Consider the following 18,705-nt stretch of genomic DNA (forward strand, 5'->3'; position numbering starts at 1 on the left):
TTGCAGCTCGTGACAACTCGGCGCGACAAACAGGACAAACGGCCATTTCTGTACACCTTTAAAGCAGAAGTAAGTGATATATTTGTGTTAATATAAGTCTTAAATAGTTATATCTTCCGACAGCAATCACTTACATAGAGTGTTTGGTCTGAAACACGGGTCTGTCAGTCACTCTGCTCTGCTCTGAGCCGAGGAGAAAACTTTTCTCGTATCCTACAGTTTTTATCCAATGAGGAGAGAGAACGGCATAAAGGGGCAGTCCTCTCTGTGTGTGCAGCCAAGGGATGCGCCTGAATGTGGCGACGTAGGGACGAGGACTGTTATGGTGCGTTCAAGGCAACCCGTAACTCGTGTTTTTCCGACCTGTGAAGTCGTACCAGTTCGATCTGGTACGAGTTCACGGGTCAGAAGTTACGAGTGGCCGTTATAGTGACTTTCACCGGTAAAACAGGTCGGAGAAACACGAGTGGGTTGCCTGGAACGCTACAAAGTCGTAAGTTGTGACTTGAAGCTGTAATTTACGGTTTCAAAAGCCTGCATGGAACGCAGCATTAGTGAAAACGACCGGATCGCTTACTTCTGCTTTAATATAATTATATATATTAATTATATATAATTAAGGTAATATAGCATACAGTACATAGGCTAGTTAAGCTAAAATCCTCCAGTTGCTTTTATGCTGTTTTGCTAACCCCCTTGTTTTGCTAACATACACATTTGTTTACAATGAGACCGGCCAGAAAGCAATCAATATAGTGGTAGATAATGTTATGATGTTATGACATGTATATTTGTGTAGTCTTATCTGTCATAAACAAGAGATTACGGATGCACGTTTGTGTGGTGGTAGCTACAAATCCTGCATAGTTCTTAAAGGGGAACTGCAAGTCCGGTCACTTTCCTCGCTGTTTTATTGTGTTGACTTGATGATACTGTTGTAATTTTAGTTTACTTATTTTGCCGTTTGACATGGTGCTGTTCAAAGTTGTAGGCTACCAACATCATTTCGTGGAGGCATGCGCCGAGTAGGGCTGGACTATATAGAAAAAAAGCATATTGATTAAAAAAAACAATCCTATTGATCGATATCGATAATTTTTTTAAAATGTAAAAAATATTTTAAGTGCGGCCCCAGCCATCTTACGCTATGGTATTGCTTAATGACCTACTATGAAGAACACACAAACACTGAATGCAAATTTAATTCTTTATTCAACCACCTTTTTTTTTTTACCATGAGATCTCATCACGCTATTTTTTTTTTTTTTTTTTTACAACTGTCAGTTGAAAGTTGTAAAAAAAGAAGAAGAAGAAAAAAATCAATTTAAAGGGATAGTTCAACATTTTGGCAAATTGGCCCATTGCCATAATCGCTATAGTCATAGTAGGTTCGTTACCTTTACTTGTCGGTGCAAGCTATTTTTAGAACGGCGGAGCAGAGCCGTGAGCTGCTCAGAGCTACGCTACGGAGGCTCATTATGGGATTTCTTGGTTTCCCTCATCAAACTCATCAAATACACAGTCCAACAACTCCACAACGCTCTGGTGGACAAGTTGTGAGCTGCACATTCACCACGCTATGAGATAATAACACAACGTTACCAGACAGAGTTGTTTTAGAGGGAAATTCATGCAAACCTCTGATGCGTGTTGCCTTCAGGGACAGTTTTTCATCAACAGTCTCTGTATTTCCCTCTAAAACAACTCTGTCTGGTAACGTTGTGTTATTATCTCATAGCGTGGTGAATGTGCAGCTCACAACTTGTCCACCAGAGCGTTGTGGAGTTGTTGGATTGTGTATTTGATGAGCTTGATGAGGGAAACCAATCCCATGAGCCTCCGTAGCGTAGCTCTGAGCAGCTCACGACTCTGCTCCGCCGTTCTAAAAATATCTTACAAACAAATAAAGGTAACAAACCTACTCCTATATAGCGATTATGGCAATGGGCCAATTTGCCAAAATGTTGAACTATCCCTTTAAGTGACCTGACACCAGAAAATCTGATAAATAAATATTTAAATAATCTCTTGATGAAAATAAATAAAACAAATAAATAAATACAATATAAATATAATGTATAGTGTTTCCTCAAATAATAGCCAGTATTCAAACTGACAAGGATATGATCTGAAACTCTTTCAACTTTTCTGGACTGTCTGTGAAGAGATAAGATAACAATAAACGGAGGGATTTAGAAATAAAGAGAGATAAGGGCAAGAGCGGTGTCTTATTTCTTGATCCTGCCCCAAGGTCCTTCAACAAAGACGGTTTAGTGGCCTATCAGAAGAAGTGACGGTATGATCGGAGAAGGAGGATGCTGCTTTTTATCGTCCTCTCTCCTCCAGGCTGCTCTTGTTAACTCACTGGTTGAACAGTCTTAAGTGTCGGCAGAGAGCAGAAGCAGAAGAACCGATTCAAGCCTCCTGAGCTCCTTTCAGATCTAATGGATGTGGTTCTGTTAACTCTGGTGCAGTCTGCAACAGGTGAGTTAGGATTTATCAGTTCTGGTTGGAGGCTCTTATAAGGTTGGTTTTCAGCTAAGGTGGAAGGCAAAGAGCCTCCATTCTCCCTGGAACAAGTTACAAGTCATTTATTTAACCAGCACTAGGACTCTGAAGCTGTTTAATTAAGGTAAACATATAGCATGCATAGGCTAGTTAAGATAAAATTCTCTGGTTGCTTTAACGCTGTTCTGCTAACCCCCCTGTTTTGCTAACATGTGCATTTGTTTACAATGAGACCGGCCAGAAAGCAATCAATAGAGTGGTAGATAATGTTATATAGCCTATGATGTTATGACATGTTTGTGTAGTTTTATCTGTCATGAACAACACCAACGTCATTCCGCGGAGGCATGTGGTTCAGTGCATGCAATGCGTCTCGTCTCCGCTGTGTCTCACCAGCTTAGTGTACCTGGAGACCTGAGATCACATGAGCACCTAACCTTTCTGAGGTTGATTCGCTGTGACTATTTGATTTTTTTTTTTTACTTTCTGTTTGTGTTGTTGTAGGGTGGATGTATCATAAAATGTTGCAATTTTTCACACCCATGATTTCATTTTCTGTATCCTTTTACCTGTAGGACCCATTGACTGAGTGATGACATGTTGCTTGTGCATTTCTGGGAGCGACTCACCAACCACTGGAAATGTCCCATCTCTGAGAGGGAAATTAGCTCCCATTTCTCAGAGATGTGTCTGTGTCTGAGATGTGTTCCCAGTTCCCAGTTTCCCACATCTCAGACACTCTCAGTAAGTGACAGCAGCCTGAGAACTGGACACTGTTATTCCTGAGTGACACCAGGGAAAACTAATCACCCAGGCCTGTGACAGGACGCCTGTGATGAGGAGCCACAGGTGGCTGCAGCGCGCTGTTCAATATGTTTACAGGTGTGACTACTATGTTCAGTTAGACTCATCAGTCAAACCTGATAATGCAGCAAATAACATCTCACATCAGCAAGGTTGGACTAATATACTTAACCACATTTTATGCTCCTCCTTCGTTCATACATTCACTACAAGGTACCTGTTTTTGAATGACAAATACAATTTATTTAATATAATCTAATACTTGTAGGTGTGACCGATGTGGTTTGGTTTGGACTTGCCCTGAGTGAGGATCGAACCCGCGACCTCCGCACCGGAGGCAACGATGCTAACCGCTTCGCCAAGAGGTTCACAACCGCTTGACAAATTGGTTAGCACGTCTTTTATGGGTGAGTGAGTTTACTTCCGGTACCGCTACTGCCACAACCAGTCACTTCTCCTTACTAGTACCTCGTGACTGGCACAGGTCTGCGGACCTCCGTTACACAGGTAAGGTACTGGAAGTTAAGCTTTCATTAAATATTTGCAAAAGAAAGGGTTACATCTGCTGGGAAAATAGTTTATAGAATTTAGAAGATAATCCATCTGTTTCAGGGGATTCCTCTCCACTTCCTCTGGTTCCTCTGTCAGTCAAAGGGGATGAAGCTCTAGTAACACCTACACGCACGCACACACACACACACACACACACACACACACACACACACACACACACACACACACACACACACACACACACACAGAGGTGATGAATGACCAGAATTGACCAGAAACACTTTTCCCTCATGAGTTGATTGATCTGGAGGGAAACAGCTACAGACTTGACTAACCTTAGTATCTTCAGTCTACATTTTGGACTCTTCTGGAGATCAATCAGATCCTTCAGGTCTGAATCCTGAAGGTAGTTGTTACTCAGGTCCAGTTCTCTCAGGTGGGAGGGGTTGGACTTCAGAGCTGAGGCCAGAGAAGAACAGCTGAGCGCTGACAAACTGCAGTGTTCCAAACTGAATAAAGAATAAAAGATGGACAACATTCATTCACCTCTTCATGTCAAAACTGATTTATCATTGATGCTGACCTCAAGGCAATCAGCCTGCTGGGCTCTACAAACACTGGTGCGCATATCATGCCACGTGGGACTCATCGCTCATTATTAATATAATAGCCTACTGCACAACTGAAAATATTGTCGGGACCCCGCATGTTCTTGTTTTGATGTTTAAGTTGTGTGATTTCTGACTGACTGTGAATGTGTATGGCAGGAAGGTTGGATGAGAAACTGAGGGGCCGGGGTGAGTGTGAGGAAGACCTCTGTGCCAGGCTTGCGCTCTGCAGCGGTTTGTGTTTATTCATCTTAACAGAGCGCGAGAGAGATTAACACACACATTCACACAGGGCTACACATACCCACAGACAGAGACTCTGCACGTCCTGCCTGACTGCTGGTAGCACCTTCATTATCGCTGCTCTGCTGCGTGTAACTTGTGATCGTGGGTTTGGATCTCTCTCTTTGGATTTTGTTTCAAATGCCTGGAAGAGGCTCAACTGTCTTTTTGACATTTCTATACTGGACCGGGCGTAATAATCGCATAGCGGTAGTGCAAATAGGCGCCAGAAATGAAAAAGTGACAGATGACATGACGTAAACGACAATCACTGGCTTTTACGTTAGGCTTCAGTGATTGGTTTAACAATCAATGAACTCAGCACGTTTAGCCTGTTACAAACAACAAGCGTCTTTATCACAACCCCTCAAAATAAACAAAATTGATTTTTTCCCCCACCTATGAAAAAAATTGTACGCACAGTGCGTACAGGATTCCGGCTGGCGGCGCCACTGCACCGCTCTACCTGTAACCTGAGACACACACCGCTACAGCAGCTACACAGTATATGGACGTAATGTAACAACAACGGCCGACTACTGTCGGGCCGCTCAGACGCTGCAGCTGAATCGCGCCTGTTTAATCACCACTGATCGTCATATTTACTCTGACACAACTTCCTGTCCCATGTTTGAGTTTGAATACAGCGGGGAACTTCTTCTTCTATTGAATTTCAGCGGGGACTTCCCGTCTTCTTCTCTGTCTTAACTCATTGAGTGCCGCGCTCTTTTCCAAAATTTTAGTCAAGTGTACCGGCAAGCTAAACATGGCTGGGTTTCACCAAAATCCCTACATTTTTTCTAGAAAAGGAGATAGAGCGTCTTTTATGAAAGGTGCTCTGTTTGTGCCTGTCGCTCTTCTGACACTCGCATTTCTGGATCAAAGGGCTCGTGTAAGATAAATATATACAACAATTGTTGTTCTATTCCCAAATCCACCATCGGGGGCGGGGGGGGGCGCCACTAAACAACAATAACACAGACGCACCGTGCCGTGTCACAGCCTCTCGCCGCGGAACGTGATGGTCTCTCGGCCACAGCAGGTCGGGAACACCGGCCCCACCGGTGGACGCGGTCCTTCTGTGGTACGGGTCGGTGCCGGCGGTCTGCTTTGGTCCAGAGACCATCACATTTTACCGCGGAAGGACCTTGGGGAGGACACGGTGTTGCTCGAGATGAAGACCGGGCGGGACTGTCGGCTGAGAGCTTCCTGTTTCGGCTCCGAGCTGCTGGAGCCTCGCAGGTGAGAGCAGAGCAGCTGCGCTGCATCCACATGCAGAACTCCGTGATAAAATGATGATGATAAAAACTTCCAGATTGTGAGTTGTCATGAGTTTTTGATCGTCATCTATTTCAGTTCTGTTCGTCGTAGAGTTCCCAAATTCACACACAAGGTGTGTTAAAGTGTCTATTTTCATAATTAAAAAAAATAAAGCAAAAAACTTTAAATTACGTTATTGGCACTCAACGCATGGGAACGAAAAACGTAAAATTATATGGTTGGCACTCAATGAGTTAAGTGTTTATGTGTGGCAGTGCTACAGCGCCACACACGCTCCACACACGTCTGGAGTATGTACTACAGCGTTTTGGGTCGTTTTTAGTGGATACATGTGGACGCAGATATTTCTGGAAATGATGCCGTGTTAACGGAGATTTTTTTCAAAACGATTAAGAAAAAGATTGAATTCAGTGAAGCCGTGTATTCGTGTGGATGGGGCCTCAGTGTGAGAGAACAACTGGAATTTGATTGTAAGTAGTTTAATAATCCCATCCATCCATCCTCGGGGTGGGACATGCCCGGAACACCTCTCTTGGGAGGCATCCAATACAGATGCCCAGGCCACCTCAACTGACTCCTCTCGATGTGGAGGATCAGCGGCTCTACTTCCGGCTCCTTGAGGGTCAAATGTCTCCTCCAGGTCCACAAAACATATGTGGCTGATTGGGCTAACTTTGGGAAAAGCAAGGGTTTTTTATATGCACATCACGCTATTTTGAGGTGCAGGGCAATAAAAAATTTCATGGAAAAAGAGAGGGTATGCCCGCACACTCTGGTAGTTTTACAGTTACTTTAATTGCACACAAACGTTTTCGACCGAATATTCTTCTTCAGGTGCTATCAGAACACACACATCTATAGAGACATGGACCACATGAGTCACAGGTGTGTTGATGTGTGGTCCAATTGGATGAAAGGGGGCAAACCTGAAGGTCAGGGGCACATCCTTCTACTTGAAGTTGTCTCACTGGCCCTCATTTATCAAACTTGCGTACACCAAAAAAATGGGTGTACACCAAATTCACCGCAAGGATCGGCATTTATTAATCTGAGCGTGAGCGTACAGTACGCACAAATCTCACGCCAGCTCTGACCAGGTGTACGCACATTTGGAACCAGCGTAGAACATGCAGGAAGGAGTGCTGCTGTGTCAAAATGATTATTAAACCATAGTCTAATAACGCAGCGATGTGGACCACATGTTGTTGGTGTTTATATTGATAAAAAGATAAAAAGTAGCCAAAAAAAAACGATACCACCAAGTCCGTGTTGAAAATTTAACTCGACTTTTATTTTGAGCAACTGAGATGAATTAAAAACCACAACGTGACAGATGCTCATTAATCAGCTGTGTAACAGAAACAGTCAATGACAGACAGACCTGTTATTGTAGATCACACACACAAACTTCCAACATCTCCTGCACCAGAGCATGACCGGACGGCTCCTCAGTCTCTCTCTCTGCCGGACACCGGAGCCCCCGGTTGGGGGGAGGGGCTCCGTCCAGGCGCAGCTGATCTCCGCGGCGGAGTGTTTTTTTTTCTTTTTTTCCCCCGTCACCGAGACCTGTCAGTGGGACATCGAGCCGGTGTTTCACATCCCTCCATCAGCCGAACCATGCCAGCGGTACTGATGGTCATAAAGTCGCGTTCGCAGCAGTAATATGCCTATGATTTCTCCTCAGTCACTTGTGTTTAGTAAACTGCAGGAGCATTTCATGAGATCGCTGGTTTTCCTGACGTGGTCGGTGACACGTGCGTCTGCAGCCTCCATCCATCGGGATGACGCTTATCAATCACAAAATCTATCAATCTATCAATGTCCAGATATTTAATGTTGCCGCCCTCTCCCTGTTCAACGCGGTAATGTCGGTAAAGTCCCTCTTCTTGGCCGTCTTCCGTGTCTCCATGTCGTAAAAGGGGCAGGGCGACGCCTCTAAAGCAGGAATATATCGGGGCGTGACATTTAAATGACGCTCGTTTTCAGCCGCCGGATTTATCAACACCACGCCGGTTCTACGCCGAAATCAGCAGCGTACACACTTTTAGTAAATCACACGTGACACTTGGTGTACACTGATATTTAGACCAGAATCTACACCAGATCCTGCGCAAGTTTGATAAATGAGGGCCAGTGTGTGTTAGGACAGTGCAAAAATTTAACAATTTTTAAATATAGAAAATCACATCATACGCTATTATTCAACGACCAAAATTAGGCTGTGGTAAAATATCTATATTTAAAAATGAATCACAAACACACACATATCACTACTTCTTGTAGTAATAATAACACTGAGTCCCTTCTCCTCTCCAGCTCTTTGTTTAAAATAATCAACCAATGAACAACTGAAACTTCAAACATTTGACCTGATTACAGACAAAAAACTACAACAGACAAACTGACCTCAGAGTCTCCAGTCTACAGTTTGGACTCTCCAGTCCAGCACACAGAACCTTCACTGCTGAATCCTGCAGGTTGTTGTAGCTCAGGTCCAGTTCTGTCAGGTGGGAGGGGCAGGACTTCAGAGCGGAGGCCACAATTTCACAGTGAGTCTCTAAGAGTCCACAGGAACGTAGTCTGTGATAAAGAAAGAGAGAAAACATAGAAAGCAAACTCACACACAACAAATACTGGCATGCTTCACAGTTGAGATCCATGTGTTACCATGATCAGGGCATCCCTTGAAGTGAACTATTCTCTGGATGACTTTGATGACCTCAATGTGGATGTTTATGAAGTTGTTTGATTCTCTCTGTACTGAGATCTTAGACCCCATTGCGCCTATGTCCTTAATGTGTGTTAAGACACACTGAGCCTTGGCTGGAGTCTTCTCGTGCACTCAGACGTGCATGTAGACAGGCGGAGAGAAAGTGGAAAAAGGACAATCTCCAGATTTCGGGATCTCCTACGTGATTGCCCTCTGAATTATCAGCAGGCTGTTAAAGCTGCTAAAGCTGAATATTTTTCCTCACTTGTCTCTAAAAATGCTTTAATGTATGTGACTCACTAGTGAACCCTCATGATGCTGTCTCTGTTGAACCGTTTTCTTCTCTGTGTGAGGATGTTTTGCAATTTTTTGTCAATAAGATTTCTGCTCTTAGATCCTCACTCCCCCAGCATGCTCAGGACTCCTCAACTCCTACAGCAAGCTCAGCTGTTTTTCACCAGTTTGAGCCTGTTTCACTTTCTGCACTCACTGAAGTAGTCCAACATCTACGCCCTGCTAACTGCCCATCTAACAGCATTCCATCCCATTTGCTTAAAGGGATAGTTCACCCTAGAATGATATTTCGCTCATTATCTACTCACCCTCATGTTGACTAAGGGCTGGAAGAATTTTCAGAGTCCACCGTCCCTTCTCTGAGTTACAGGGGGTCTCGGCATAGCAGTGCATTTCAATGCCACGGTAGCAAAGGGACACCAGAGCTCTTCGTAAAAAAACACACACAAAAAAACATCCAAATACCTCCATGATGCTCGTATGTAATGTCCGTCTTGTGCTGAAGCCCCAAATTGCGTAATTGTCCCGAAAAAAATTAAATAAGTCCACATTCCAAGCATGTTTGTAGCATTAGCTCCTAGTGTTGTTGTCCGGGTCTTCCGCTGCCAGCGCGCATGCGCAAGGTTCGCACTGATACTGAGACCGAACTGAGACTTGAGTCGGTCTCAGTGCAAACCTTGCGCATGCGCGCTGGCAGCGGAAGACCCGGACAACAACACTAGGAGCTAATGCTACAAACATGCTTGGAATGTGGACTTATTTAATTTTTTTCGGGATAATTACGCAATTTGGGGCTTCAGCACAAGACGGACATTACATACGAGCATCATGGAGGTATTTGGATGTTTTTTTGTGTGTGTTTTTTTACGAAGAGCTCTGGTGTCCCTTTGCTACCGTGGCATTGAAATGCACTGCTACGTCGAGACCCCCTGTAACTCAGAGAAGGGACGGTGGACTCTGAAACTTCTTCCAGCCCTTAGTCAACATGAGGGTGAGTAGATAATGAGCGAAATATCATTCTAGGGTGAACTATCCCTTTAAGAAGGTTTTCATGTCAGTTGGGTCTTTTGTTTTGTGTCTTATAAACCTGTGTCTCAGCTATGGATGCGCCCCAGCCTCCTGCAGCCTCTTTTAAAAAAGAAAAATTTGGATCCCTTGGTTCTTTCTAATTTCAGGCCAATTTCGAAACTTCTGTTTATCTCCAAGGTCTTAGACAAAGTTGTTTTTAACCAACCACAAGAAGTCTTAGATCGGGCCAACATTGGTGAATTGTTTCAGCCTGGTTTTAAGCCCATTCACAGCACTGAAACATGTCTTTTAAAAGTTTTAATGATCTTCTTTTAAACCTTGATCCTGGTAGCTGTGCCTTTTTAATGCTATTAGATCTCACAGCAGCGTTCGACACAATGGATCACACTATTCTCCTGTCATGCCTCGAGCACTATGTGGGCATTAAAGGTTCTGCTCTGGAGTGGTTTAAATCTTACCTTGCAGATAGTTCCGTCTGTGTGCAATTGGGGCAGTTTTCCCCCTCAGTGGCCCCTCTGACCTGCAGGGTTGCCCAGGGGTCAGTTCTAGGCCCTCTACTGTTCTCCCTATATGCTATCCCTGGGGTCAATATTTATGAAGCATGGTATTCCTTTCCTTTTCTTTGCGTTGCTGATGATGTGCAGGTGTACTTGCCCATCCAGTCTACATGTGTCTGAGTCTAGGGCTCACTGGTGGATCTGCTGCCCACGCAACCTGAACTCGGATAAGCCATTAAAAATGGATGAATTGATGATTTAAAACAAATTATGATTGAGTGAGTTACTGGTGTGGATAAGTTTTGCAAAAGAATCACATTGGTCACATATAGTAGTAATACCTGGAAACACTGAGATGTTTCCAGGTGTTACTGATCAATAACTATAAAAACCATGTCTGGACTCACCGAGCCTTCCTGCAGTTCCTCACAGCTGGGATCAGTCTCCGTAGTCCAGACTGTCTTGTGTTGTATTTTTCCAGGTCCAACTCTTCCAGAACCTGCTCTGACATCTGCAGCATGTAGGCCAGAGCTGAGCACTGGATCAAAGAGAGTTCCTTCTTTGATCTGTTCTCTGACTTCAGGAACTGTTGGATCTCCTGATGAACTGACTGGTCCTTCATCTCCGTCAGACAGTGGAAGATGTTGATGCTTCTGTCTGGAGAGATTCTATCACTGTTCATCTCCTTCAAGTTGTTGATGGTTCTCTGGATGGTTCCTGGACTTTTCTTTCTCCGACCCAGCAGACCTCCTAACAGCCTCTGGTTGGACTCCAGAGAGAGGCCATGAAGGAAGCGAACAAACAGGTCCAGGTGACCATTTTTACTTCTGAGGGATTTCTCCATGGCTCTCTTCAGGAAGTCATCCAGGGTTAAATCAACATCTTGTTGTTTCAGGAAGTTCTCCAGGACCTGTGTGTTCCTGCTGGTGAAACAGTGGAACATGTAGACTGCAGCCAGAAACTCCTGAACACTCAGATGAACAAAGCAGTAGACTGTTTTCTGGAAGATCACACTCTCTCTTTTGAAGATCTCAGTACAGAGTCCTGAGTTCACCAAGGCCTCTGTGACATCCAGACCACACTGCTCCAGGTCTTCTTGGTAGAACATGATGTTTCCTTCCTCCAGCTGTTCAAACGCCAGCCTCCCCAGCTTCAGAAGAACTCCCCTGTCGGCCTCCGTCAGCTCCTGTGGACTCGTCTCATGTCCTTCACTGTACTTGTTCTTCTTCCTCTTTGTCTGGACCAGCAGGAAGTGTGAGAACAGGTCAGTCGTGGTCTTGGGCAGCTCTCCTCTCTGGTCTGTGGTCAACATGTGCTCCAGAACTGTAGCACTGATCCAGCAGAAGACTGGGACTTGACACATGATGTGGAGGGTCCTGGACGTCTTGATGTGTGAGATGATTCTTCTGGACAGATCTTCATCACTGGACCTCCTCCTGAAGTACTCCTCCATCTGGGCGTCAGTGAAGCCTCGGACCTCTGTTACCCTGTTGACACATGTAGGAGGGATCTGAGTGGCTGCTGCAGGTCTGGAGGTGATCCAGACCAGAGCTGAGGGAAGCAGATTCCCCTGGATGAGGTTTGTCAGCAGCACATTGACTGATGACGTCTGTGTGACATCAGACACAACCTCCCTGTTGTTGAAGTCCAGTGACAGTCGGCTTTCATCCAGGCCGTCAAAGATGAAGAGAAGTTTACAGACAGCCAGCTGCTCTGCTGTGACCTTCTGTAATGTTGGATGGAAATCATGGAGCAGCCTGAGAAGACTCAACCGCTGATCTCTGATCAGGTTCAGCTCCCTGAACGAAAGCAGAACCAGCAGACTGACATCTTGGTTCTCCAAGCCCTCGGCCCAGTCCAGAGTGAACTTCTGCACCGAGAAGGTTTTTCCAACACCAGCGACGCCGTTGGTCAGAACCATTCTGATTTGTCTCTGTTGGAAAGGTGAGACTGTAGAGACGTCCTCTCTCTGTTGGACAGGTAAGTCTTTAAAGATGTCTTGGCACTTGATTGGAGTGTCATGGAGGGTCTTCTTCTTGGACGTTGTCTCCAGCTGTCTCACCTCATGTTGGGTATTAACCTCTTCACTCTGTCCCTCTGTGATGTAGAGCTCAGTGTAGATCCTGTTGAGGAGAGTTCCACTTCCTGTTCCACTTCCTGTTTCACTTCCTGTTCCCTCAGTTCCTTCAGTCACTCGTTCACATCTGCTCCTCAGACTGATCTTATGTTGATCTAAAACCTCCTGCAGACCACGATCTGATGAGAGAGAAGAGACAGAGACAGACTGAAGTTAGAGAGGGTGACGATCTCATCAGATTATTTTCATCAGCCACAGAAAAACTACAGACAACAAAGAGAAGGTTTGAATCATCATCTTAAATGTCAGTGCTGTGTGATGGAACAATGACTCTGGAGAAAACAACAGGTCCTGGTTTTTAGAAATGACCAAATCAGCAGACAGATGTTCAGTCTCACTGTGTACACAGCTGCTCTGATTGGCTGTCTGCAACTCACCTCTGGTTCTGGGTCTTTGTCCATACTGGGGACAGGAGGGGGGTCCTGAAGAACCAGACTGGTCCCAGTCTGAGGTGAAGCACTGTCTGCAGAACCAGTGTCCACAGCTGGTGGAGACTGGATCCTTCAGGACGTCCTGACAGAGACCACAGCAGGACAGCTGCTCGTCCACAGAGACACCACTCCTCTTCTCTCTGTGAAGACATTTCTGTATCAACAACATGTCACAGTCACAGCTCCATGTCTGTCCTTTTATTGGCTGTCCACCTCAAGAGGGTGGGGCTTCATTAACCAGATGAGCAGAGGTCTCTTACTGTGACTCTGAGCGTCCAGGTCCAGGTCCAGGTCCAGGACTTAAGTATGGAGGTTCATCTCTGGACCGGTCACTCAGACAGATGGATCCTGGAGACTCTGCTCTCAGTCTTTGGTTCTGACCTCTGCAAACACAAACATGTTTTTATTCTGTGCCCAGTCTCCAGCCGCTGTCTTCTCTCTGTGAAGACATTACTGTATCAACAACATGTCACAGTCATAGGTCCACATCTGTCCTGGCTGCCCTCTTGAGGTGGACAGCCAGGGCTTCATTTATTATTGACTTATTAATATTGACTGTTGCAGCTGAGTCTGAGCTTAAAGCCACATCTCTTACTGTGACTCTGAAGATCCAAGCTCAGGACTGAAGTATGGAGGAGACCCTATGGACTCGTCAGAGTCAGAGAGTTCACCCTTGACTTCATCGTCACGAACACTCATCTTTAGAATTCAATCAGTCTGAGAGGGAAACAAGTAAAAGACAACAGAGAGAGAGAGAGTATACAGTATAATAACCGCCACCTGCTCAGTTTTCATGTGTGTTACAGACAGTAATGTTGTTAGTACACAACATTTGTGTTTATCATACAACAGCTCCCTCCTCATTCTGTCACTGGCAGCCACAAGCCACGTTTGGCAAATGTCATCAAATAACTTAGAATAAAATTAATTTGAGTTTATATCTCATGACTATGGGGGCGGTGTTTAGCTCAGTTGGTAGAGCACCCGCCCCATGTGTTGAGGCTATAGTCCTCACTGCAGGCGACCCCGGTTCGAATCCCGCGCCGAGCGGCCCTATCCTGCATGTCGTTCCCCCCTCTCTGCCTCCCATTTCCTGTCTCTCTCTCAACTGTCCTGTCCATTAAAGGTGAAAAAGCCCCTAAAAAAAAAAAAATACATATATCTCATGACTATAACTTTTTATTACCTTTTAATGTCACATATTATAAATATATTTTTTTAATCTAATATTCTTCCATTTCAATTTTGTTGTCTTTATTTTGGCTAAATTTACCTTAAAATTTGACCTTTTATCTTAATTTTGGCTTTTCTCTATTGATAATGAATTGTCATGTGAATATTTTTCATCACGCTCTGTTTAATCTTGTGTTCTTTTTTCACTTATGGAGTTGGGCTTCTGCAATGGTCATGGCACTTAGATGAAAGGCTGCACTTGTAAAACAACCTTTATGTCCTGATTGCTTTTGAATATCCGCTTGGCCACTTAACATATGTGCTTGCACACTGCATGCAAATGTACGTTCCACGTAGCAACACTTCACCAAATTGTGTGCGTAACCACTCAGCCAAGTGTAGGGAAATCAAACAGACTTGATGGGCCTGTCCCGATGTGCACACTTGATCACATGGGCACTTGGCGTGCTCGTTAATGGGCTCAGGTGTGTCACATTTCTCCAATGACCAAAAATGCAGTGCACTTGATTTGCACTTTACCCACACTTACGGTACGACTGCATCAGAGCATTGTATTGGCCAAGTATAAATCCCACAATGCACCAGCTGATGAAGTCCACACATTACAACTTTGCATAAACAACGCTCTGAAGCAGGACCCCATTTGCCGCACTGTTGCTGCTGCAAGGCGCTTGGTTTCTTATTTCAAAAAAAGCGCAAAGGCTACCACAGCACTTCAAGATGAACAGAAACAACAGAATGTTCCTCAGCATAAACTGGTGCAGGATGTTGTTACCCGTTGGAACTCTGTTTATTTGATGCTCGATCGCTTGATAGAACAGAAGGGGCCAGTTTCAGCCGTGCTCACAGATGAGAGTGTGAGCAAACGGTCCGGTCGTGACCTGGAGCTATCCACATCACAGTGGCACACAGCAGAGGACATTGTCGCTGTTCTTAAAGGGATAGTAGAATTTTTAACCGGATCTGAGGGTTAAAGGGCCAGGGCTGGAAAGAAGTGTCTACATCAGTGCGGCGGTGCTTGACCCACGCTTCAAGAAGCTCTCCTTTCTCTCCGATGAACAAAGAGATGAGGCGTACTCCAGTGGTGGCAGAACTAGTTGAGAATCTAACTGACAGGTCTTGCCAGGAGGAAAGTGACATGGTGGATCCTGGGCCGACTGCCCCAAAACAGGACACTGTGATGGCTATGCTGCTGGCCAGTGATGAAGATGAGGAGGAACAGGATGAGATGAGTGAGATGAAGGCCTATTTGAAGGACTTCACTAAATGCGGAGGCCCCCTGGAATGGTGGAAGAAAAACGAGGATAGATATCCAAAGTTGTCAAGAGCGGCTAGGAGATTTCACAGCATCCCCTCCACCTCCACGCCATCAGAGAGGATATTTTCAAAGGCGGGTTTCATTGCCAATAAATCAAGGAGCGCACTTTTGCCGACCAACGTGAACAAGCTGGTTTTCCTGGCACACAACCTCAGAAGAGTCAGACAACCACAGGTGCAGTAGAACACTTTTCATAAGTGAAGAAGTGATTTTTTTTCTTTTTCTTTTGGGACAATGTGAACTTAAGCTGGAGACTGCGCGTGGAGCATCTCAGCAATGAAGACATCCTTTCCTTTTTTCTCTCTCTCTCTCTTTTTTTGCTGCATGTGCACTTTCTGAAGCCCATTCGATTCTGACTTCTATTATGTTTATTTTTTCGTTGTTGTATAATTGTTTTTATTTATTCAGGCAGGGTTATTGTATTTCGAAAAATATTTAGGCTATGACATTTTGCACTAGTGCCAGGCTGTTGCGCTAAGTTTAATTTTATTTATTTATTTTATTTCGATTCCCGAGTGTGAACAATTAAAAGCCAAGACATAGGTTCCTAAGAGATAAAGGCATGTTTTGGTGAAGCTATTTTGTTCCTATTTTATGTGAACTTTTCTGATGTTTGATATGCCCAGTTTTGTTCATCTGGCTTTAAATAAAAAAAGGTATTTTACAAGTACCATGTTTTTTGAGTTTGTTTTTTTTTGCTCTTTTGTTTGAAACGGAAAGATCTAGCTGCTATCTTAAAAAAAAAGAAAAAAAAAAAGGTTCGACTATCAGTCGACTATGGCAAAATCTGACGAATCAGATTCGACTATGAAAATCCTTAGTCGAAAACAGCCCTAATTGTGAGTTTTCTCTATTGATTATAATTTTTGTGGAATTTTTTTTTTTTTATTAGGCTACTTCCAATGATAATTAGGCTACTTCCGGGGTTGGGCTTACACATTTATGATTTGAATCTTGCGCGTAGAGACACTTCAGGAGTAGATGAGTCTGTGATCCAGCAGCACTGTTTATTAAAACTGTTGCTGTGCACTGTTTCTTTTGTCATGATGGGAGTTCTTTATACATGAACAAATGAAAATTTCTAAGCAGAGGCTCGATAGACTCTGCGCAAAGCTTGGACATGTCACGTTCTGACAAACCTGGCTGGTTTAGGTTTGTACCAGCTCCCAATGTACCAGTTGCTCATGCAGAGCGGTTCAGCTCTGTTGAAAAGAAGATGTCGACTTTCAAACATGTCATATAGGCTAGAAGCCTAAATGAACTAATCTCACTCTAACGTTCTAACATTCAAAATATTTTGCAAAGTATGAAGATTATATTTACTGGTTTGGAAAAAGGGTGTCGGAGTTGTGCTAGTGTGCACAATGGCACTCAGATGACAGGCTGCACTTGTTAAGTATGTCCCGATTGCTTCTAAATATCCCTGCACCCTTGGCCACTTAAAACATACTTGCACACTGTATGCAAATATATGTTCCACCAGCAAAATGTCACCAAAGTGAGTGTGTGTGTGTGTAACCAAGCGCAAGCCATGTGTGGAGAAATGTGACAGGGATGTAATCCAACTCCTGTCGCTCCTCCTCTTTCTTCTGAACAAATATATCCTGTTTAACAGACTAACTTCAAATGTTGTTTATTTATATAGCAACTTTCATACATATAAAAATGCAACACAAAGTGCTTTACAATGTTAAAAGACCCAACCACTAATGGGCCTGGACAGTATATCACATTAACATGTGTGAAGACAGATGTGTTAAAAATAAATTCTGTCACTCAGGTGTGTTCAGGTGAACTACAAAGAATATTAGAAATTACAGTCTGCGTGTCTGTACTACTAGAAGTGCCCCACCCTACTGATCCACTGTTGCTGTTGTTTCCTCTTTTTCTCTTGAAGTTTACTGTGACTCTTCCACAGAGTCCACAGGGACAAACTCACTCACACTCTCACACTTCAATAATATAATAAAAATGTTTTACTAACACTCACCTGCCTCAGACTTCAGTTTCTTTCCTTCTGCTCTCCACTTCAATGAAATGAACTGTACAGTACACTTTCACTTTGCCGTCTGTAGCCCTTCCCTTTAGCTGTTTGTTGATCTATCAAACATTACCATATTAGGATCCACGCCCTGAAGAAGACCGTGTCAGTCGAAACCGGTCGGCGTTCTTTTGTATCCATGCCCTGATTTATTAAAGGCTTTTTACGCATCACCTTGTCTCCTGCGCGTGAGTGCCTGAAGTAAGCCTTGTGCTTTTTTTGTCTCTACAAATTTTTTTCAACTTCAAGAGCACCCTGCAACACCTGGAGTTACCTTTGTATCCACCACGAGCACTCGTATCCTCCCCCTCCCCCCGCCTTTGATTACCATATTAGCATATGGGAAAACATTAAAGATCTATATGTAACATTAACACTTTACTATTTTAACTTCTGCCAGTCTAACATCAACACCTAACCTCTTTAACCTTGTATCTTCTCTCAAGTATATGTAACTCTCCTGCAGTTTCACAAACATTGTGTAGCATATCAAGTGCATATAAACTTCTTTTTTTAACTTCAATGCAGGCAATGTAATGAACAGTCCTGGGCTGGGCATTAGGTCAGATATGTAATGAAGAGGTGTGTATGTGTGTGTGTCTGTGTGTATGTGTGTCTGTGTGTGCATGTCCAAGTCACAAGTTCTGTTTTTGTGGTGGTCGTAGCAGGCAGCTGCAACGTGAACGAGACGTTATGTCTTGTTGACCCTGCAGACCTTCCAGTTGTCGAGTGCTGTCGCTGCATCCGTGTAGCTGTGGTTTGAGGATGTTCCCCTGTACCTGCTATGCTCTGACCTGAGACAGTCTCTCCCGTTACGTGTCCCTGGTCAGGATTGCTCCGCTCTGGCATTCCCAACTGCTGTGCTTGAGCCGAGTGCTCTGCCACACGCAGAGCCACACGGTTGCGTCTGTAGAGTGTGCAGTCGACATCCACCATGTATGAACAGGGAGCAACCTTCTGAATGCATTGTCCCAGCCGCCACCGTCCTGTGCGATCACTTGGCAGAGGCCTCATTCTCACATGGGCTCCATCATTCATCTCTGGGAGGTCTCTGGCAG

General features: G+C 44.4%; 2 protein-coding genes across 7 annotated transcripts in view; both read right to left on the reverse strand.

Annotated features, from left to right (window-relative positions):
* LOC146992569 (uncharacterized) overlaps positions 1 to 18,705 on the reverse strand; it is a 251,635-nt gene that overhangs the window by 217,426 nt on the left and 15,504 nt on the right. For 2 of the 6 annotated variants that reach the window (XM_085787884.1, XM_085787824.1), the window contains exons 2-3: positions 13,355 to 13,477; positions 13,002 to 13,234 (exon numbers count right to left, since the gene is read on the reverse strand). In XM_085787884.1, the coding sequence (XP_085644010.1) occupies positions 13,002 to 13,234; positions 13,355 to 13,477 (356 nt within the window). Of the gene's footprint in view, positions 1 to 8,402; positions 8,577 to 10,933; positions 12,783 to 13,001; positions 13,235 to 13,354; positions 13,478 to 18,705 lie in introns of all 6 variants that reach the window. The other 4 variants (XM_085787854.1, XM_085787835.1, XM_085787863.1 and 1 more) reach the window with 4 other exon arrangements.
* The window catches only part of LOC146992575 (uncharacterized), a 103,628-nt gene continuing 89,102 nt past the window's right edge, over positions 4,180 to 18,705 (reverse strand). The window contains exon 22 of the mRNA XM_085788121.1: positions 4,180 to 4,324. Coding sequence (XP_085644247.1) covers positions 4,239 to 4,324 — 86 coding nt within the window. The 3' untranslated portion in view covers positions 4,180 to 4,238. The remainder of the gene's footprint in view (positions 4,325 to 18,705) is intronic.

Source organism: Trachurus japonicus, chromosome 1, assembly GCF_045865225.1.
Source record: "Trachurus japonicus isolate A0001 chromosome 1, Traja_1.0".
Classification (NCBI taxonomy): Eukaryota; Metazoa; Chordata; class Actinopteri; order Carangiformes; family Carangidae; genus Trachurus; species Trachurus japonicus.